Here is a 22,648-nt window from a genome sequence, read left to right as displayed (position 1 = left end):
CTATGTGGCCCACGCTGATCTCGAAGTCTTGGCCTCAAGCAATCCTTCTATCTCAGCTTCCCAAAGTGCTGGGGTGACAGGCGTTTGAGCCACTATGTCCAGCCTTTACCTAACTTTTTAGTTAAACACTGTGGGAGAACAAAAACATGGAAATGCATAAGAAAAGAGAACATGGTGGGAGAAATCAGAGCTGAGCTCAGGCCCTGGAAAGTGCATAAGTGATTTTATTTCACAATGTGCCACACAATTTTCATCTGATCTAAACACGCCTCATTCCATGAAAATAAAATCTGCATCATGATATGATCTCCTTCCTAATCACATGGCAGATTTTGCCAAACAGATGTTTTCCCTGTTCTTAGTGGAAAATTCAATCAGTAAAAGCAATAAAACAGACAAGGCACAGCCTCACTTGATCCTGCTAAGAGTGGGAATCCATCAAATGGAGCTGGAATAGGGAAGGTGCAGACACGGGCTGCGAAGGGAGCAGGAAGACTCTGACTGCAGGCCGGCTCCACTTATGTGTGCAGCAACGCCCTCCCTCTAGCCACCAGAAGTTTCTGGGTTGGAGGAGGTGAGGAGAGCAGCTTGGAAGCATTGCTCTCAGAGGCAGGCAACACATACAAAATCAAGATGGTTTCAGAGCTGCTAAGCAGTATAAAGAAAACAGATGGGCTGATCGGACAGGGCATGGCCCAGGAGAACAGGGAGGCCCCAGAGGGCTGTGGGAGCAGGTGACAGGTGAGCCTGCTGCATGTGCAGTGGAAGAGAAAGGGCCAGCCCCAGGGATGCCTGTAGGCAGGGGGATAGGTCGGGCTTCCAGGCATGTTTAAAAAACTGGGGGGAGACAATGAGGGGCCAGGCTGTTGTCTAAAGAGGGTGGACCACCCACAGTCAGATCATCTCAGAACCTCATATGATAACGAGCTTCCAATTCTACTCCAGTCATCCAGGAAGCCACATGTGGGCTCTCAAGAGAAGAAAGACACAGGTAGACAGGACGCCTGCAGCTGCTTCAAGGACAAGGTACTGCAGGCAGAAGGGGATGCAGAAGTCAGTGAGAAAGCTGCCTCCTGCATGTCTGTCGAGGCAAGAGCTCAGGCCAATCAGAGCAGAGGGAGAGCCCAGAAATGCCTGGGGAGAGTTGGGGTCGCAAGGCTGGCCACTCTCAAGAAACCCACTGGTGCGAAGAGACACAGGTTGCTGAGAAACGGGGAAGAAAAACACACTCAGAAATAGACTCTAATTAGGAAAACCGAGAATAAAAATAGGTTTACTCTGAATCAACAGCTCCCTGTCTCATGAAAGGCACAGGTCAGCAGACTGGGGTTTCGATTAGGAGATGGTTATTCATTTAATTATTCTTTTTTTTGAGACACATGTGTCATTCTGTTGCCCAGGCTGGAGTGTATTGGCACGATCTCGGCTCACTGCAACATCCCACTCCGAGGTTCAAGCGATTCTCCTGCTGCAGCCTCCCAAGTGGCTGGTATTACAGGCTTCTACTACCATGCCTGGCTAGTATTTCATGATATTTTTAGTATAGACAGGTTTTCACCATGTTGGCCAGGCTTGTCTTGAACCCCTGACCTCAGGTGATCTGCCAGCCTCGAGCTCCCAAAGTGCTGGGACTATATGCATGAACCACCACACCAGGGCTAACTATTAATTTTCAGTTAGCCTAATGATATATTATAATTAGGTTATTTTTCATTCTATTGTATTCTAATATATTTAAATATTCTAATATACTATAGCCCATTAACAATTCTCATAACTTTATATAACAATTCTAATACAGCAATTCTATAATTATAATATTCTTTTCTTTTTAAATTTATTTTCATGTATTTTAACTTCAGCATACTGAGACTAACATTGTTTCAACTATATTCTAATAATTTTGTTATATTCTAACAATATTATGTTCTAATAGTATATTCTATTCTAATAATATGCTACTCTACCCAATCGGATACAATCAACACTCCTTAGGCAATGCTGCCCTCGTGTGGTCAGTGTCATCACAGAGGGAAAATGTGGTGCCTTTCCCTGGGTGGATGCCAAACAATATGCGTGGTTTTATTTATTTATTTTTTTTGAGATGGGAGTTTCGCTCTTGTTGTCCAGGATAGTAAGTGCAATGGTGCAGCGCAATCTCAGCTCACTGCAGCCTCCACCTCCCAAGCAATTCTCCTGCCTCTGCCTCCTGAGTAGCTGGGATTACAAACATGTGCCACCATGCCCAGCTAATTTTGTATTTTTAGTAGGAACAGGGTTTCTCTATATTGGTCAGGCTGGTCTCAAACTCCCAACGTCAGGTGATCCGCTCACCTTGGCCTCTCAAAGTGCTGGGATTATAGTCTTGAGCCACTAAACCCGGCCTGCCTAAGTTATTTTTAACCTTTTGGGTTTGCCTAGGACATCACGGGTTTGGGTGCATATTGAGAAGTTTGATTCTATCTGATTTGTAGGCATGTCTCAGCAAAGAGTAATGGAAAATTCAACAGACCAACGGGTAGGTAGGTAGGTATAGGTGTTTGACAGCTAGACAGACAGAAAGCTAGAGACAGATGGATAGGTATGTAGGTAGGTGAATAGATGACTGACAGATAAATAGGTAGGTAGATACACAGAAAAGCAGGAAGATGAATAGGTAGACAGATGATTGACAGATGGACAGGTAAGTAGGTATTCAGTTACACAGAAAAATGATTAACAGATGGATAGGCAGAAAGATAGATGAATAGGAAGTAGGTAGATACACTGATACATGAATTACAGATGACAGGTAACTACATGGTAGGTAGGCAGATAGATAAAAAGATCATAAAGAGATGGATAGAGAGATGGATATATAAATATCTAAATGAGAGCTTGGACAGATGATAGATAAGGCTAAATGGAAAAACAGATATGTATATACATACATAAAAGGTAGACTATATAGACAGGGATGGATGGATGGATGGATGGATGGATGGATGGATGGATGGATGGATGGACAAATGGATGGATTGTTGGGTGGACAGACAGATGGACAAAGGAGTGGGTGGGTGGATGAATGGATGGATGAATGGGTGGGTGTGTGGATGGATGGACAAGTATGCAGACTTAGATAAAAAGACAGGTGGGTAGATTGATGGATGATAAATATACACAGATAGCCAGACACAATGAAATACAAGTTTTCACAAGTTCCATTCTTCTCCTTTTGCTTCTCATCATGGAATTCTTTGATAGTGCTTGTTTGACATCGTTCCAATCCCTAAGCTAGTGAGGAAATTAACGGATGCACTTTCTTCATAAAAGGCGGCAGAGATAAGCACATGGGACGATGACCCCTGTCTGCTCCCCAAACAAAAGTCAGTGACTGCCTGGATTTCCTAAGGTGGATGTTAGAATGTCACATGCTCCACACCCCCAGGAACAAGCGCTGGGTCTGGGTGCTCCCGCCAGCAGGATCTGGCTGAGACCCGCCTTCCAGGCAGGAGAATGCCTCTCCTCCTTCCCTCCTTTGTTTCCAACTGAAAGGGAAAGTTTCCCAGTAAAAATCTCTGGTCTTGACCCCCTGCAGGGAATCAGCGAGATGTGAGCGAGGATCTGGCTTTTGCGACAACGGAAGGCACTCAGAGGATACGCTGGTGTCTGTCTTTGAGACTCAGGGGCAAGCAGAAAAAAGGAGGAAACAGGAAAAGAGAGAACATAGAAGGCAGAGTGTCGGCTGTGGCAAAGCACGGCAGAGGATCCCCCAACCGGTGTTCTGGGCCCTCGCAGGCTGGGCTTCCTCTCGTCTTCATCCCAGAGAGGACAGCCTTTCGTGCAGAGCCACACAGTGCAACAGTTCCTCTGCACACACATGGCTCACTCCTTCCTACAGGTTCCTTTCTGGAAAAGTGCCACGCTACTGAGTCATCTTAGGGAATTAATGGACATGCTGGGTACAACGGAATGAGGATGACGCCCACGTCCTGGGTTTCCAAGTGTTGCATGCTTCCTTTGCGTTTCTGGTCAAGTCATAGTGGAGCTGTCCCAGGCACATGCTAGACTCGAACACTGAATCATGCTGACATCCCAACAAATGACCGACCTCTCTGTTATGTGGTGGCAGGGAGGATGGCACCTCCCCTGACTTCCAAATGTCACCCAACACAGGGTTCACAGGCGCTGGAACCAGAGCAACTCCATCTTGAACAGGGGCCGGGTAAAATGAGGCTGAGACCTACTGGGCTGCATTCTCAGACGGTTAAGGCATTCTAAGTCACAGGACGAGATAGGAGGTCGGCACACAAAGACCCTGCTGATAAAACAGGCTGCTACTAAGCTGGCCAAATCCCTCCAAAATCAAGAAGGCGACAACAGTGACCTCTGATCGTCCTCACGGCTCATTATACATTAATTATAATGCATTAGGTACTAAAAGACACTCCCGCCAGCGCCACGACAGTTTACAAATGCCACGACAACGTCAGGACAGGGCGTTACCCTATATGCTCTGAAAAGGGGAGGAACTCCTCAGCTACAGGACTTGCCCACCCCTTTCCAGGAAAACTCATGAAAAAATCCACTAAAAATGACTGTTTAGCATATAGTCAAGAAATAACCATCAAAATAGCCAACCAGCAGCCCTCGGGCCTGCTCTGCCTAAGGAGTAACCATACTTTTATTCTTTTACTGTCTTAATACACTTGCTTTCACTTTATGGACTTTACCCGAATTCTTTCTAGCGAGAGATCCAAGAACCCTGTGTTGGGGTCTGGGTCGGCACCCCTTTCCTGTGCCACAGGTGTGCGGTTTTAGGAGAGAACATATTCTCACCTTCCTCGCCGGCTGTTCATGCAGAAGCCACTCAATTGTATTTGGCTGATTTACCTTGACCCAACCTGTGCCCTCCTGAGCTCCGCAGGTTACTTCAGCAAGGGTCAGTGCAGAAGATTCATTTTTACTTTAATTTCTAAATTCTTTTTAAGACTAATTAAACACAGAAGTGATAAGGGGGAAAAGAGGAGAGCAAGGAGTTCAATCTGTAGCTAACTGTGAAAACCAACTGAGATAACTCACTACCTTCAGAGTGGCCCAGAGCGTTAATTTTATATTTAAGGAAGATATGGATATTTCAATATAAAAATCTCAATGGGCATGCATGGGTGGTTCCTTCACAAGTTTAGGTTTTTTGCCTCTTATTCAAACAAGCGCAACTGCTAATTCACATTGCCAACCTCAGCAGGGCAGGAGATGTGTGTGCAGCCACACCGTGTGTCTGTGATACTCACGTACTGTTTTCAAGGTTACAGAAACGCCGAGGGGATGAATGGGTGGGGGAAGGGGGTGCTGGCCTGTAAGATGAAGATTCTCTACGGAGACTCCACTTACCCCGAGAGCATCTCGAATATCAGGATGCCGAGGGCCCACCAGTCCACGGCCCTTCCGTGGCCCTTGCTCTGAATGACTTCCGGGGCCAGGTACTCGGGTGTTCCACAGAGGGTCCAAGTCCTATATGGGCGACAGAGACAGACACCCACAAAACTCAGTGGTACTTGGCTAATGCAGTCACCTTAGAAGCTCTGATTGTTACAATAACTTAGTTGAGTAAAACCACCCTCCCTTCACCCTCCTGTGCACACATTTTACTGTGTCAAGACAGTAACATTGTTTTTGCTGATTCCTTTCCATAGTAACATTTCTTAACTGGCTTGGAAATTAAGAATTGGTTTTATCATCCTTGCTACTGTTGCTGGTACTGTTACCACTGTTACTCAGAAGCAAAAAAACTCAGACTTTTTATGAGTTATTTATACCTGTCTCAGTAAAAATCATAACGAATTAAACTAAAGGAAAAAGAATGAGATCATGTCCTCTGCAGCAGCATGGATGGAGGTGGACAAGACATTCTCCTAAGTGGACTCACATCACACAGCAAATACGCCACGTTCTCACTTACATGTGGGAGCTAAACACTGGCTACACACTTAGACGGAGAGGAGGACACACAGATACCTGGGCCTGCCTGAAGATGGAGGGTGGGAGGAGGATGAGGATGGGAAAATAACCTGTCAGGTACGATGTGTATTACCTGGGTGACAAAATAATTGGTAAACCAAGTGGCATGCAGTTTACCCATATAACAAACCTGCACATGTACCCCTGAACCTGAAACAGAAGTTCTTAAAATAAATATACAAATAAATAAATAAAATGTTTTTAAAAAATCCTTTATCCCTCAAACAAACAAAAAAATGTGGCACTGAAAAGAATAATTCAAGAACTCATTTAGGCTAGAGCAGGAGCTCATTCCTATAATCCCAGCACTTTGGGAGGCCAAGGCAGGTGGATCACCAGGAGTTTGACACCAGCCTAGCCAACATAGCAAAACCTCACCTCTACTAAACATACAAAATTATCTGGGAATTGTGATGCATGTCTGTAATCCCACCTACTCGGGAGGCTGAGTCAGCAGACTCAGTTGAACCTGGGAGGCAGAGGATGCAGTAAGCCGAGATCACACCACTACACTCCAGCCTGAGTGACACAGGGAGACTCTTTCCAAAAAAAACCACAAAAAGTGCAAGAGCAGAGTCCATACTTGTAACAGACTGGATGGTCTGCAGAGCTTATATATGTGTTCTTTCACTCTTGACCTTCTGCAAAAAAAAAAATATTTATTGCCCCCTGGAAACAAGTGTAAAGACAGAAATATACTTCCTCCCCTGCATGCCATTTTAAAAGTGCCTGCTTTGTGCTCCGAAAACAAACTGGTGGCCTCAAGCAAAAAATCTGTACTTCTTCCCCTAAGAAAGCTCTGGAATAAAAAATCACTTTCTTTATATCATACCTCTTGCTAACTGCACTCTGCAAATGGTGAGCAGCTGAACCTGTGTTTTGGTTACAGAAGCATCTGCTAAACAAAGTCAGGACAAGATAACAAGGACTGTAGCAGAAGATGGAAGCCTCATGGGCTGGAAAGGAGCTGAGTATCATTAACCCCAGAGAGGGGGCCATGTCTAGGCCATATCCCATTAGCGTTCTACTGCTAGGTAGAATTTCGCTTTAGGCTTTCAGCAATTCAGACCCGTAGCACACCTCCAAGACACATCCACCCTTCCTGACACATGCTTGCTGTCCTGGTGTGTGGGGCCCGTCTGTAGACAGGCAGAAAGAAGCAACATCCTTTGAGGGGAAAAAAATACAGAGGCTTTGCAAAAGACCTTTCCCTCCCCCAGGCACATCAAAGAAAGAAGAAACTCTATTTTGTAATTTGAATGTAAACCGAACAAAAAGCAAGTTCCATGGAGTCTAGTAATGTACACATTTATCCACTCTCAAGTTCTTTGCACAATATATCAAGCATGTGCAAAGCCTATTTTATATCCAGCACATGTTGCCTGAGTCCGCCCTGTTTACAGTGGTGTGGGCATGTATCTTGGCTTCAGCTCCTCAGCTTCCTGCTTGCAGGAACCCACCCAAAATGTTGTTACTGTTATCTTTTCCTCCCTTCCCCACCACACCTCCATACTCCAATTCTTTTCAGACAACAGACTTTTCCACATTAATCTGTAAGCCCTTGGGATAACAACTGATTGCCATACAAATTTCAAATTCTCTTGGCCATCCATGAAATAAAAGTACCACAAAGCCAGGCATGGTGGTTCATACCTGTAATCTCAGTACTTTGGGAGGCTGAGGCAGGAGGATTGCTTGAGGCTAGAAGTCTCAGACCAGCTTGGGCAACATAGCAAGACCTCTTCTTTACTAAAAAAAGGCCAGGAACGGTGTCATCCCTGTCATCCCAGCACTTGGGGAGGCAGAGGCAGGTGGATCACCTGAGGTCAGGAGGTCAACCAGACCAGCCTGGTCAACATGGTGAAACTCTGACTCTACTAAAAATAAAAAAAATTAGCTGGACATGGTGGTGAGCACCTAAAATCTCAGCTACATGGGAGGGTGAAGCAGGAGAATCACTTGAACTCGGGAGGTGGAAGTTGCAGTGAGCCAAAACTGCGCCACTGCACTCCAGCCTGGGCAACAAGAGCAAAACTCCATCTCAAAAAAAAAGCCAGGCATGCTGACAGGTGTCTGTAGTCTCAGCTAGTCAGGAGGCTGAGATGAGAGGATCACTTGAACCCAGGAGTTCAAGGCTGCAGGGAGCATGACAGTGCCACTGCACTACAGACTGGACAACACAGCAAGACCCTGTCTCAAAGAAAAAAAAAACAAAAATTACTGCAGGCTCTGGCAGATACAAGTCAAGAAAGAAGACAAGGAGAGAAATTAAGTTACCTTCCCATAGAGGAATATGGGAAGAGGCTTACTTTCTGTTCAGGTCTCTGCACACTAGATCTAAGCATGGAACAAAGATCGCCTTGTGGTCCTATTAAGTGCTTCTCACCCATTAGACTTAAATCTACAAATGGAAAGTACAATGCACACTATTTTAGAAATGTCCTCTCCCCTGCCCCTCCCAGCAGAAACAACTCCAAGTATACCCTAGTTGATTCGATGCACAACACTTCTGTTACTCTACAAGACAACTGACTTATTGGCCTACTAATTTTGTATTTTCACCTGGCGAGTCCATCCAAAATTGCCTGAATGTAGCCAAAAGCACAGAACTTAGCTGACATGAAGCCCAAGCAGAGGTGGCCAGAAGTCATCCCATAGGCATTAGCTGCAACTTCCACTTACCTTTTGAAAGATGAGGCTCTTTTTGGCTCCATGTTAGGGTAAGGACACACAGCTAAGGTTGTGTAAGTTTCCAGGTTCTAACTTGCCTCAGGAAGACTTTGGCCCCATTAGAGTCACTCCTTCCTGCAAAAACCCCAATGCCTCACTGGATGTACAAAGAGACACATGCTGCTATGGAGAGATGTCGACTGTGTGAATATGAGATGAGACAGTCTGAGTGTTGTGTCGACACCACTGGTCTGGGCAGTGAATTATCCACTTCCCTATTCCTGTCTCCTTTTGCTCACCTGTCTTTTGGGTAGAAGGAAGGTGACACCTGCTGTTCTGTTTTCTCACTGTTCTTAGTTTCACTATGGCCAGGGGGAGGGGAGGGAGGAGGCCACGTTAATGAAGCAGAAACAGAGCTAAGGATAGGATTCTCTGTGAAGTATAGATATCCAATAACTCCTGTGTTCTGAATGCCCATGCCTTCCACCACACCTGCACTGGTTGGACTGTGCACCCCAAAAAGTCCTAAACCCCAGTATTTGTGAGTGGGACCTCATGTGCAAACAGGATCTTTGTAGCTGCAGTCAAGTTAAGAAGAGATCGTCCTGGCTTAGGATGGGGAATAACTGCTTAACAGGTACAGGTTCTCTTTTGGGATGACGAAATGTTCTGGAACTAGAGAAAGGTGATGGTTGCACGACATGATAAATGCAATAAATGCCACAGGATTGTGCACATTAAGATGGTTCAAATGCGCTGGGTACAATGGCTCAAGCCTATAATCTCAACACTTTGTGAGGCCAAGGTAGGAGGATCACTTGAGCTTCAGGGTTCCAGACCAGCCTGGGCAACATAGCAAGACCCTGTCTGTACAAAAATATTTAAAAATTAGCCTGGCCTAGTGGTTCACACCTCTAGTCCCAGGTACTCAGGAGGCTGAGGCAACAGGATTATTTCAACCCAGGAGTTGGAGGCTACAGTGAGCTGTGATTGCACCACTGCACTCCAGCCTGGCTGAGAGAGCAAGACCCTGTTTCAAAAAAATTTTTTTTTTTTTTTTTTTTTTTTTTTTGAGACGGAGTCTCGCTCTGTCACCCAGGCTGGAGTGCAGTGGCCGGATCTCAGCTCACTGCAAGCTCCACCTCCCGGGTTTACGCCATTCTCCTGCCTCAGCCTCCCGAGTAGCTGGGACCACAGGCGCCGCCACCTTGCCCGGCTAATTTTTTGTGTTTTTAGTAGAGACGGGGTTTCGCCGTGTTAGCCAGGATGGTCTCGATCTCCTGACCTTGTGATCCGCCCATCTCGGCCTCCCAAAGTGCTGGGATTACAGGCTTGAGCCACCGCGCCCGGCCAAAATTTTTTAAATGTAAATAAACAAAGACAGTTACTATGGTACATTTTAAAAGCATTTTACCACAATAAAAAGAGAAAAAGAGAGAGAAATGGATGACATCTCTAAGTTGAGTTTCAGTCCAGTCCCTTTACGTCCTAACATGCGGCATCACCAGCCTCACTCTCTGTCTCTCCTCACAGCTTTGTGTATGACGTGGTGAGCATGTCACTCACCTAATGGGCACAGTGGGGCTCAGGAAGAATATGGACAGCTGATGAGAGCTTTTACTCTTGATTTCAGAAACAAATGCACGTTTCTCCTTTTTATCAGAAAAGTATGAGACAGTGTTTTCTCTAGGTTTGATAATGCAGGAAATAGATGCTAGTCAGTACTCACAGGGAAAATACTACACACCTTTTCTTGTAGGATCATGGGTTACAATCAAGAAGTGGGGTGTGAGAGTTTTTCAGAAAAAGGAAAATTTTTCATCATTGTTGTTTTTTATGGGGACACAATCACAGTTCCTAGAACTGCCTGATGGAAACAAACAGTTGAGAATTTCAGGCCCGTGAAGGGAGAAGGTGCACGTCTGCAAGCATGGGACAGCTTCCAATAGCCAGCCCAGGCACTGGGAGGGGTTTCCTCTGTGACAATGGCTCCTAGACACCACTGACCAGCAGGGAGAATGGTGCCTGTCACCAACCTCGGCACAGTAATACACACTTCCTAGTACGAAGTACAGCAAAATTAAACAGGGCTCAAGGGAAAGTAACACCACCAACTGCAAACAGACTCCACATCTCTCTTCTTCCTTTTTTGCTTTTATCAAACTCTTTAATTAATGAGGATGGTATCAAAATCTTGATAGGAACACATCTTGCCTTTTTTATTTTTTATTTTTTTGAGATGGAGTCTCACTCTGTCATCCCGGCTGGAGTGCAATGGTGCAATCACAGCTCACCATAGCCCCAACTTCCCATCCTGCCACCTCAGCCTCCCAAATAGCTAGGACTATAGTTATACCTGGCTCATTTTTTGTAGAGAGGGAGTCTTGCTATGTTGCACAAGCTGGTCTTGAACTCCTGGGCTCAAGTGATCCTCCTGCTTCAGCCTCCCAAAATGCTGCAATCATCACGCCCAACCTATGTCTTGCTTTTGATCAAATCTCATTTCTTACTATATCTATCTTCAGTCTTTCCTGGTAATTTAAATACCTTACTGAAATTCACTCTTCATTATTCTGACACAGTAAAATGAAGTCACTATCACCAAATTTGGCAATAACAGGTTTTTCCTGCCAACTTCAACACTTCACCAAAACTCCACACCTCATCCCTCAAGGCATCATTCTGAGGCAGTAAAACAGTAATTAATGGGAACTTGGGAGTAGGAGAGTATAGACAGTTCTTGTCAGTTTTGTCAGGGGAAAAGTGAGAATAATTGCAACACGGAGCGTTCCCAGACTGTTTTGTTTAAAAACAAACAAACAAAACAAAACAAAAAAAACACACACACACACACACACACAGATACAACTGCCTCCTCAATCTGTCATCAGGAAATTACCTCTGTAACTGGCTCCTCCCACCTTTCCCACTTCTGAGTCTCCAGTGTCTATTACACTCCTCTGTATGCCCTGCACACCCACAGCTTAACTCCCACCTATAAGAACACATCCTATTTGGTTTTCCATTTCTGAGTTACTTCACTTAGGATAATGGCCTCCAGTCCAACTGAAGTTGCCAGCAATCACAGCCCACTTAAACAAGGTCAACCTGGCTCTCTCATCCCTGGCTGCAAGTGTCTCCCACACATGAAAGTTAAACTCTGGTTCCCAGTCTTTCCCTGCTGACCTGCCACAACTACCACGATCTTTCTTATTGCCAAGCAGCATAGATCCCGTCTGAGCTCACATTCCTCTTACCTGTCTACCAGCTTCTTGGCAAATCCAAAGTCTGTGAGCTTGATGTGGCCATCCCTATCCAGCAGGATGTTCTCCGGCTTCAAGTCTCTGTAGACGATCTCCTTGGAGTGCAGGTACTCGATGGCACAGATGATCTCCGCAGAGTAGAAGAGCCCTGTGGTGCTGGAGAAGTGCCCCTGGTTGCAAAGGTAGCTGAAGAGCTCCCTGCCCGGCACGTACTCCATGAGCATGTAGAGGAAGCGCTCGTCATGCCACGTCCAGAACCTGCGGGGACAGCACATGCTCAGGGCCCTGCCAGGGCAGGGCAGGGGTACATTGTCAGCTAGGTGTTGGGGTACAGATGCAGCTAGGTGTCAGCACACACTCAGGGCCCTGCCACAGGAGGAGAGAGGATATACTGTCAGCTAGGTGTCAGTACACGCTCAGGGCCCTACCACGGCAGGGCGGGGGTACGCCATGAGCTAGGCATCAGCACACACTCAGGGCCCTGCCTCAGGAGGGGATGGGATATGCCGTACGCTAGGTGTTGGGGTACAGATGCAGTTAGATGCCAAAATGTGTGTGCAGACAGGCAGTAATAGCTGGGGACAGATGCTGGGACATGGAGCACACAGGTATGAGCATATGGGTAAAGACATCTGTCCTTACATATGGGTACAGATAGGTGTTAGAATGCATCTACACATAGATATTACTATGTGCTCAGAGACAGACATTAGTATATGGGTGCAGATGGGTGCTAATATATGGGTGTAAACAGTGTTACAATATGGTATAGAATATGGATATAGATATATGTTAGCATACAGATATATAAAGATGTTAATATGTAGTTACAGATAGGTGTTAGGATACAGGTGTAGATGGATATTAATTATACGGGTGTAGATAAGATATTACAATACGGATATAGATAAATGTTGAATACAGATGTAGACAGATGTTAATATGTAGGCATAGAGAGATTTTAGGATATGGGTGTAGATGCATATAACCAGGTGTTACCATATAGGTGTAGATGGATGTTAGGATATAGGTGTAGATAAATGTTAACATATGGCTACAGATGTTAGGACATGGCTGTAGACATATGTTAATATATGGGTGTAGACAAATATTAGAATATGGATATAGATAATGTTAGAATATAGGTGCAGACAGATGTTAATATGTAGGTAGAGATAGATGTTAGGATATAGATGTAGATAGGTATTACAATATAGATAGATACAAATGTTAGAATATGGGTGTAGAGAGATGTTAACATATAGGAAGAAACAGATTTATAATATGGGTGTAGACAGATGCTAGGATATGCGTGTAGACAGATGTTAATATACATGTAAAGACCGATGTTAGACTGCAAACATAGATATTAACAGAGGTATAGAGAGACATTAGGATATGGGTGGAGACGGATGTAGACTGGTGTTGCTCTGTGGGTGTAGACACATACTAGGATATGGTTATAGACAGACATTAATATACACATAAAGACAGATGTTAGACTATGAACATAGATAGATATTAACAGAATATAGAGAGACGTTAGGATATGGGTGTAGATGGATGTATACTGGTGTCGCTCTGTGTGTGTAGACACGTATTAGGATATGGGTATAGACAGATGCTAATATATGGATGTGAGGGCAATCTGGCTGCGACGTCTGCTCACCACTGATTGCCAAGGTTGATTCAGCTGATCTGACTGGCTAGGCGGTTGTCCTCTTCCTCCCTCATGGCTGTGTGTGCATCCCTCCCAAACATGCCTGTTCAGTCAAAGAGTATGACCATCCCCAATAGAGGAGGACTAGTCTTCGGTCAAGGGTATACGAGTAGCTGCGCTCCCCTGCTAGAAATGCCAAACAAGCTCTCAAGGTCCACAGATGCTAATATATGTGATAGATGCTAAGGTGCGTATACAGACAGATGTTAGGATCTGCATGTCTGTAGATGTGACTCTGGGTACAGATAGGTGCTAATGTATACAGATAGGTGTAATTCATCAGTATAGGTAGATGCTAAGATGTGTGTAGATGTTAAGACAGGTGTATAACCAGATACTGGGAGAAGCATACAGATGGATTTTAAAGCACAAGTTGCATAGATTTTACATACGTGTTGTCTTAGTACATTCTGGCTGCTATCACAAAAATACCATATACTAGGAGGCCTTACAAACAAGAAACATGTATTATTCTCAGTTCTGGAGGCTGGAAGTCCAGGGCGCCCGCTGATGAACTGCGTGGTAAGGGCCCATTCCTGAGGGAAGAGCGCTTCTCGTGACGTCCTCCCATGGACCCAGGGGAAACGGGCTCCCCTGGGCCCCTTCACCAAGAACACTGGTCCTCTTCATTGGCTTCACCCTCATGATCTAATTGCTTCCCCCAATGCTCCATCTTTTAATTCCATAGCTTTTGGGGTTACTGTCTCATTATATGAATTTGAGAGATGCTTTCAGACAACAGCAGATGTTAAGATATGTGTCTCCTGGGACATGGGTAAATGTCTCATTGTCTTGGCATGAATGAAGAGTAAATATCATGGTCTCACATGTTAATATTCTTTTCAAAATTCTAGCTTCAAGAATGGTAAAAAAATAAACCACTGTTGTTTAATCCACCCAATCTATGCTACTTTATTATGGCAGCCCTAACCTACTAACCGACAACACACAGATCTTCAGAGATCACACCCGATTCAGTAACCTGGAACCATCACTAAGCTTGGGAATTAACAATAAACTAGCGGACTGCATCCCAAACCTGCTGGGAAAAGATAGCCCTTTTAAAAAGCCCCAAAGGAGGTATTCCTAAGCACTTGCTTGCGGGAGCTTGCCCGAGGTGCCTTCTTACAAAGGTGTTGATCAGTGGAAGAAAATGCAGCAAAGAGAGATCAAGGAAGAGGAAGAGGTAGGGATGAAAGTAGGTACAGAAGATACTGAGGTGCGTCTGTGCATTCAACATCTCAGCAAATATAAGTACAATTTGCACAGATAATGAAAGAAGGTTTGTGCCTAAAGAGGTGGGGGAAAATGAGGCAGATTTGGAACCAAGGGCTTTGGGATTTTGTTTGGGGTGTTGTTTGTTTTTGAAACAGGTTATTCTGTCCACCAGGCTGAAGTGCAATGGTACAATCATGACTCATGCAGCCTCAACTTCCTGGGCTCAAGCAATCCTCCCACCTCAGCCTCGTAACTGGCACTACAGGTGCATGCCACCACATCTGGCTCATTTTTTTATTATTATTATTATTTGTACAGACAGGATCTCACCGTGTTGCCCAGGCTGGTCTTGAACTCCAGGGCTGAAGTGATCCTCCCAACTCGTTCTCCCAAATTGCTGGGATTACAGACGTGAGACACTGTGCCTAACCTGGGCTTTGTTTTTGGAGACCTAGAAGACACCAGCATGCCTGTGTTTCCATGAGCACATGAGAGGGCCACCAGGAGATGGCACCCAAAAGAATCAGAAGCATAAAGGACAACCTTAACCATGACCAGGAAACATACTGTTATGTTTCATCTGATCATGACACTATCATGGATGCTCCCTTGCAATGTCATTCCAATGAGTTGCAGCCAGTCGGTGTATGAAGAAAACAAAAACAATGCCCAGGAAACCTTTCCTGAGGATACAGAGCAATGCTCAAGGTTGACCAGACAGTCTCGTCTGCCAGCACAGACCATGCCACCAAAACAATATAGAATGAAAGCAAAGACATGGGAGACAGCTTACAATGACACAGAGATTAATGATAGGAAAATCATAGGCCAGGCACAGAGGCTCAATGCCTGTCATCCCAGCACTTTGGGAAGCTGAGGCAGGAGGATCACTTGAGGCCAGGTGTTCGACAGCAGCGTGAGCAACACAGCAAGATCCCATCTCTACAATAAAAGAATCAGCCAGGCATGGTGGCGTCCAGCAATTCAGGAGGCTAAGGTGGGAGGATCCCTTGAGCCCAGGAATTGGAGGCTGCAATGAGCTATGAGCACAACATCACTGCACTTCAACCTGGGTAACACAGCAAGATCCTGTCTCTAAAAGAAAAAATAAATAAATAAAACAACATGCTACTGTCAATTTTAAATAAACATTTATTTGACTAAACACAATACATATAAACAGAGTTTATATGTATTAGCAAAATATAGGCCTCTTACATAAAATTACCTAATGCACTTTAAAATTTGCAGATTCTGCAACAATGCTGGCGTTGGGGAACTAATGACCCACAAATTCAGGCTGTAGGAATGCCTTCCTCTGTCCTCCTTGCTGCTACATTCCTGCCCCTCAGCAGCTGGGTGGCTGAAGGAAGCTCAGGATTAGAAATTTCCTTTTTTTTCTTTTTTTGAGACGGAGTCTCGCTCTGTCACCCAGGCTGGAGTGCAGTGGCCAGATCTCAGCTCAATGCAAGCTCCACCTCCTGGGTTTACACCATTCTCCTGCCTCAGCCTCCCGAGTAGCTGGGACTACAGGCGCCCGCCACCTCGCCCGGCTGGTATTTATTTATTTTTTTTAGTAGAGACGGGGTTTCACCATGTTAGCCAGGATGGTCTCGATCTCCTGACCTTGTGATCTGCCCATCTCAGCCTACCAAAGTGCTGGGATTACAGGCTTGAGCCACCACGCCCAGCCTAGAAATTTCTTTTGTTTTTTTCCCTTCAGTTACTGAAGGCTGTGCACCTGTGTCCTACCTCTCCACTGACTTCTTACAGCTCAGCAAGTTCAAAATTTGGGGTCTTGAGGCAAAAGGGATCCAGGGAGAGTATCTGGGGAGGGAGAGGTATTTGTTGGAGTGGTTTTTTTGTTTTGTTTTGTTTGTTTGCTTGTTTGTTTTGAGACAGAGTCTCTCTCTGTCGCCCAGGCTTGGAGTGCAATGGCATGATCTTGGCTCACTGCAACCTCGGGCTCCTGGGTTCACGTGATTGTACTGCCTCAGCCTCCTGAGTAGCTGATTACAGGCACATGGCACTACGACTGGCTAAAATTTGGTATGTAGTGACTGTTTTCCAGAGCAATCTGTTGGAGTTATAAAGACCGACCACACACCCATGCTCCTTTCATCTTACAGTTGACGTCTCAAGTCATTTTCTCCTAGCTAAATGCCCTAATGTTGTGCTCTGCACCATTACTGGTTGGGCAGGAGTGTTACTCTCAGTACTATTTCATGATTAAGCACACGGGATCTCAAATGCATGACAGTCAAACTGTACTTTTGTGGATGAGCTTAGAAGACAACCACAATTTCACTGTTCTGATGGCGAAATATTTTCCAAGGTCCAAATACTATCATACTGCTGAACTTCTACAATAAACTTCTGTGTCAGCTCGTGACTTTTTATCAGCTAGTGACTTTTTAAATTTCTTCAGGCCACAAAAACGGTCAAAGCAATAGCAAGACCACTGTGTACAACAATTAATTTAGTTGAAGAGAATGGCTGACATATGCAAGAAAAAGATGCATTCTCTCTCTCTCATTTGATACAAAGTCCTAATTCTCGTCCTCTACAGATCATCCTACCCGTGGTTGAAATTGCAACTTCCCCTGCAAGCCACGTGACCGAACCTGAGATCTTTGTATTGTCAGGGCTTGCATATTCTATATGCCTGCTAAATCCTGAAAGTCTCTCTCTCTCTCTCCTGTCAATTAGTTTGCAACACATCAACACACTCTTTGGATATATCCTCTATCCTCCCCCATCTACCCCAGTCTGGGATAATAATCTGCACAGATCCTCTTAGGAACAATGCATCACCTTGTCACAATGTAGGAGAATCCTTCAGGAGCATCAGAGATAAATGAAGGAAGGTCACCCTTCAGGAGCATCAGAGATAATTAACCATAGTGGGAGATTAGAAGCATTTGGGTAGGTTAGAAGGGAGGAATGAAAGAACTTTCAGGATTTAGCAGGCATGTACAATACGCAAGCCCTGACAATACAAAGATATCAGGTTCGGTCACCTGGCTTGCAATGGAAGTTGCAATTTCAACCACAGGTAGGATGATCTGTAGAGGAAGAGAGTTAGGGTTTTGTATCAAATGAGAAGAGGAGGGAAGGGAAGAGGGGACGAGGGGAGGGAAGAAGAGGTGGGGAAAGGAGGAGGGAAAGCAGGGGAGAAAAAGTTACTGCATGAGTGGGGAAAACTACTGAGATGTGTAAGGTTGTATGAAAATATATTTGTTCCACAAGTGTCTTGGTAAAATCAACATCAACAAACTACAAGATTTAACAACATCATCTCATCAGTATATATGAAGTGAACACATCATTTTTACCTATACACTAATGCGGGATCACCCTTCAGCATCTTTAAGAAGTAACAGTTTATAAAGAGAGGTAGCCAAGTAAGAACATATTCCTATAAGGAAAAAAAAATCTGGAAAACTGGGATTCCCTTGCCTTTCCCCAGCTCAGTAAGATTAAATAAATATTAGAAGAAAAACAAAAGTTCTCTGAGACATCCTTCCTTCAAATCTTTTATCAGTAAGACTTTGCAGACGAGTGTGGTGGCTCACACCTATAATCCCAGCACTTTGGAAGGCTCAGGCAGGAGAATCACTTGAGACTAAGAAGTTTGAGACTAGCCTGGGCAACATAGGGAGACTCTGTCTCTGGAAAAAAATAAAAAGATTAGGCAGGTGTGGTTTGTGCACGCCTGTAGTCCCAGGTACTCAAGAGGCTGAGGTGGGAGGACAGCCTGAGCCCAGGAGTAGAAGGCTGCAGTGAGCTATGACTGAACCTCTGCACTCCAGCCTCAGTGACACAGCAAGACCCTATCTGGAAAAAAAAAAAAAAAAAGACTGCTTACATGGACAGAACTTGTACAGAGCTGGGTATCACTAAAGATAAGGAACAAAATGTTAAAAGAGATACTGACTTTACTATCTCCAAAAAACATTTACAAAACTTAAGTCATCATGTGCAGGGACTGTGGAATGGGACAGAGTTTAGTGACCACAGGTGATTTCACATCTGAGTTTAGAAAATTAGAAACCGATGCATCAGTTCCACGATTCCAGTTAACTGTGTGACTCTGCCCCTGACATCACGTCTATAAAAGTTCAAAAGCAACAGAAGATAAGAGGGTTTGTCACAACGGATATGAGAAGCATGTTCAAGATCTAACCCTTACGGTACGTACTAGCCTCAGGAATCAGTGAATTCGCCAACACATTAATCAGTAACTCAACAGCCACATTCTTTGCTGGTCCCCAGATGTTTTGCACAAGGGCCCCTTATGTGCCAAGCAATGTCCTCGGTACATCATGTCCTCAGGAAGGGCAGATCTTGTGACTGTCATGAGCTCTGCAGGCGTGATGGGGAACAGACATTACATAGTAAACTTGGAAGGATGGCTGGAGGGGGTCTTGCAACACCAGGTAGAAGGTGGAGACAGGGAGGCAGAAGGCATCTCTGTCCCCACAGCTGAAGGCCAAAGGAAGACTGCGGAGGGACATAAAAGAAGGTTGGAGGCCAAAATGCCCCAGCACTTTGTGGGGCCAAGGTGGCAGACCACTTGAGCCCAAGAGCTCAAAACCAGCCTAGGCACAAAGCAAGACCACGTCTCTACAAAAAAATTAAAAATTAGGTAGGCATGGTGGTGTGTACCTGTACTCCTAGCTACTTCAGAGACTGAGGTAGGAAAATCACTTGTGTTCAAGGGTTCAAAATCAGCCTGTACAACATAGCAAGACTCTCAAAATTTAAAAATTAGCCAGGTTTGGTGGTACTGGTGCTATAGTCCCAGCTACATGGGAGGTGGCAGGGTAACTGCGGCCCAGGAGAATGAGGCTGCAGTGAACTACAATGGCACCACTGCACTCCATCCTGGGCAACAGAGAAAGGCCCTGTCTTTACAAAAAAAAAAAAAAATTAGAGATGGGGTCTCACTAAAATGCCCAGGTTGGTCTCAAACTCCTGGCCTCAAGCAATCCTCTCGCCTCAGCCTCTGACAGTGGTGAGATTACAGGCATGAGCCACCGCGCCCTGCCTATTTTCACATTAGAAAGGTTTCAGCTGATACAGGAGGAAGGGGTGAGTCCAGCAGAGATGGCAGATCAATGGAGAGCAGGGGAGGGCATCTAGATAAGCTATGGTGGCTTCTGTGAAGACAGCATTGACGTGGATGGGCTCTGGAGACGGGTTATAGAATTGGAAAGGGGCAAGGCATGGTGGTGCGCACCTGTAATCCTAGCTACTTAGGAGGCCGAGGCAGGAGAATCATTTGAAACTACGAGTTTGAGACCAGCCTGAGCAACATAATGAGATCCTGTTCACACACAAAAAAATGTTAATTCCCTGGGCATAGCGGTGTGTACTTGTGGTCCCAGTTTCTTGGGAGGCTGAGGTGGGAGGATCCCTTGAGTCCAGGATGTCAAGAATACAGTGAGCCATGACTGCACCATTGCACTTCAGACTCGATGAGAGAGTAAGATTACATCTCTTTAAAAAAGAAAAGAAAAGGACAGGACTCAGGATTAGTGTGAATACAAAGTGAAAGAAATAAAAAAATGGTTCGTAGGTGAGCCCCAAGAGCTGGAAGGACCGCTTCCGAAATGGGGAAGTGCAAATGAGGAACTGACTAGGGCTGAGGGGCAAGGAGGAAGAGCAGGAACTTATTTTTGGTGAGAGGTATCTGAGCAGAAGGCTCAGAGAATGGTGAAGTGGGCACACACGCGTAGCTTGGCAGGCTGAAGGCGTGGGTTGGCAGCAGCGCTTGGGAATCTGGAGACCAGCAAGACAGCGAATGCAAATACAGAGCAAGAGGAATGAGAGGGCAGAGGCACTCCTGTTTCCCACTGTGGGGTCCAAGGAAACGTCACCAGGAAGTGCGTGCCCACAGGCACACAGCCTTGCTCCTAGGGTCACATCCACCCTCCCATCCTCTGCAACTCTGCCTTGCACAGCTGAGCTCCTCTCGACGAGAAAGTGAGGTCACCCCCTCTGCCGCATGCACTGGAAGGCCTCCTCCGCACCAGCAGCACATCCACGGCCCCTTTCCTCCACTTCCACACCATCTGTTGTTTTCTTACTGTTTTGTTTTTTTTCCTGGATAGGGTCTCACTCTGTTGTTGCACAGGATGGAGTGCGGCGGTGCGATCATAGGTCACTGCAGCCTTCAACTCCTGAGCTCCAGCATTCTCCCACCTCAGCCTCCTGAAGACCTGTGACTACAGGCATGCAACACCATCCCTCGCTATTTCTTTGAGCTTTTTGTAGAGACAGGGTCTCACTATATTGCCCAGGCTGGTCTAAAACTCCTGGGCTCAAGCGATCCTCCTGCCTGGGTCTCTCAAAGTGCTGGGATTATAGGCGTGGGCCACCCTGCCTGGATTTTTTTGAGTTTTTATAACCGCCATTCCAATAGATGACTGGATAAAGAAAATTTAGTATATAAAAGCCACATAAAATGTAGTATATCAACACCACCAACAAAAATAATATCATGTCTTTTGCAACAACAGGGATGGAACTGGAAACCACTATCCTAAGTAAAATAACTGAGACACAAAGTCAAATACCACACAGTCTCGCTCAAAAGTGAGAACTCAACAGTGGGTCCACATGGACATAGAAATGGAAATAACAGATACGGGGACTCCCAAAAGGGAAATGTTGGGAAGGGGTTGAGGGCCGAGAAATTACCTATCGGGTACAATGTTCATTATTTGGGTAAGGGGTACACTAGAAGCCCAAAGCTCACCATGACACGATACACCCATGTACCAAACGTCCACGTGTGCCCCTGAATATCTAAAAATCAACAACAACAATAATACTACAACTTCCCTTCCTCAAAATACCCCAGAGGGATCTCCAAGAAAACAAGAGACAAAAATGATGCATACTCTAGTGGCATGAGGCCAAAACTGCATGGGGCATGTGTGCATGTGTGCATGCATGCATATATGTGTGTGTGCATGTGCACATGTGTGTGTGCGTGTGTGTGTGCATGTGGGGGCTTTTTTAACACAAAGAAAAGTACAGAAGGATCCACACCAGGCTGTCAAATAGTTACCTGGCAATGAGGAAGGGTGAGTGGAAGAAAGGAAAACTTGAGGCAAGCCTCAAAAACAATCCATAACTAAAAACACTGCACAGGCGCCCTGCATCAGTGGGAAAGGCATCTAATTATAATACTAAAAATGTATTTGAGGGGCCCGGGTGGTGGCTCACGCCTGTAATCCCAGCACTTTGGGAGGCCCAGGCGGGTAGATCACTTGAGGTCAGAAATTCCAGATCAGCCCGGTCAACTAGGTGAAAACCTGTATTTACTAAAAATACAAAATTAGCTGGGGGTGGTGGTGCATGCCTGTAATCGCAGCTATTTAGGAGGCTGAGGTGGGAGAATCGCTTGAACCCAGGAGGCAGAGGTTGCAGTGACCCAAGATTGCACCGCTGCCCTCCATCCTGGGTGACAGAGGGAGACTCCATCTCAAACAACAAAATTAAAACAATGTATCCAAGCAGCTGAAAGCAGGCAATGGAACAGATATTTGTGGAATCGTGTTCAGAGCAGCATTACTTACTACAGCCAAGAGGTGGAAGGCACCCCAGTGTCCATGGATGAATGAATGGATAAACACAACATGCTGTATCCTCTACACGATGGGATACTACCCAGGTTTAGAGAGCAGGGAAATTCCTTTCTACAGGATGGGGGAATCTGAAGGACATTACAGTAACTGAAAGAAGCCAGTCACAAAAGGGCAAACGC

General features: G+C 45.4%; 1 protein-coding gene across 2 annotated transcripts in view; it reads right to left on the bottom strand.

The window, feature by feature from the left end:
* PRKX (protein kinase X-linked) overlaps window positions 1–22,648 on the bottom strand; it is an 84,077-nt gene that overhangs the window by 21,612 nt on the left and 39,817 nt on the right. For both annotated transcript variants that reach the window (XM_031661049.1, XM_031661050.1), the window contains exons 3-4: window positions 11,928–12,191; window positions 5,374–5,493 (exon numbers count right to left, since the gene is read on the bottom strand). In XM_031661049.1, coding sequence (XP_031516909.1) covers window positions 5,374–5,493; window positions 11,928–12,191 — 384 coding nt within the window. The remainder of the gene's footprint in view (window positions 1–5,373; window positions 5,494–11,927; window positions 12,192–22,648) is intronic.

This window comes from Papio anubis, chromosome Y (genome assembly GCF_008728515.1).
Source record: "Papio anubis isolate 15944 chromosome Y, Panubis1.0, whole genome shotgun sequence".
Taxonomy (NCBI): Eukaryota; Metazoa; Chordata; class Mammalia; order Primates; family Cercopithecidae; genus Papio; species Papio anubis.
Note: the sequence above shows the minus strand (reverse complement) of the source record. Positions and strands in the feature narration are given on the sequence as shown.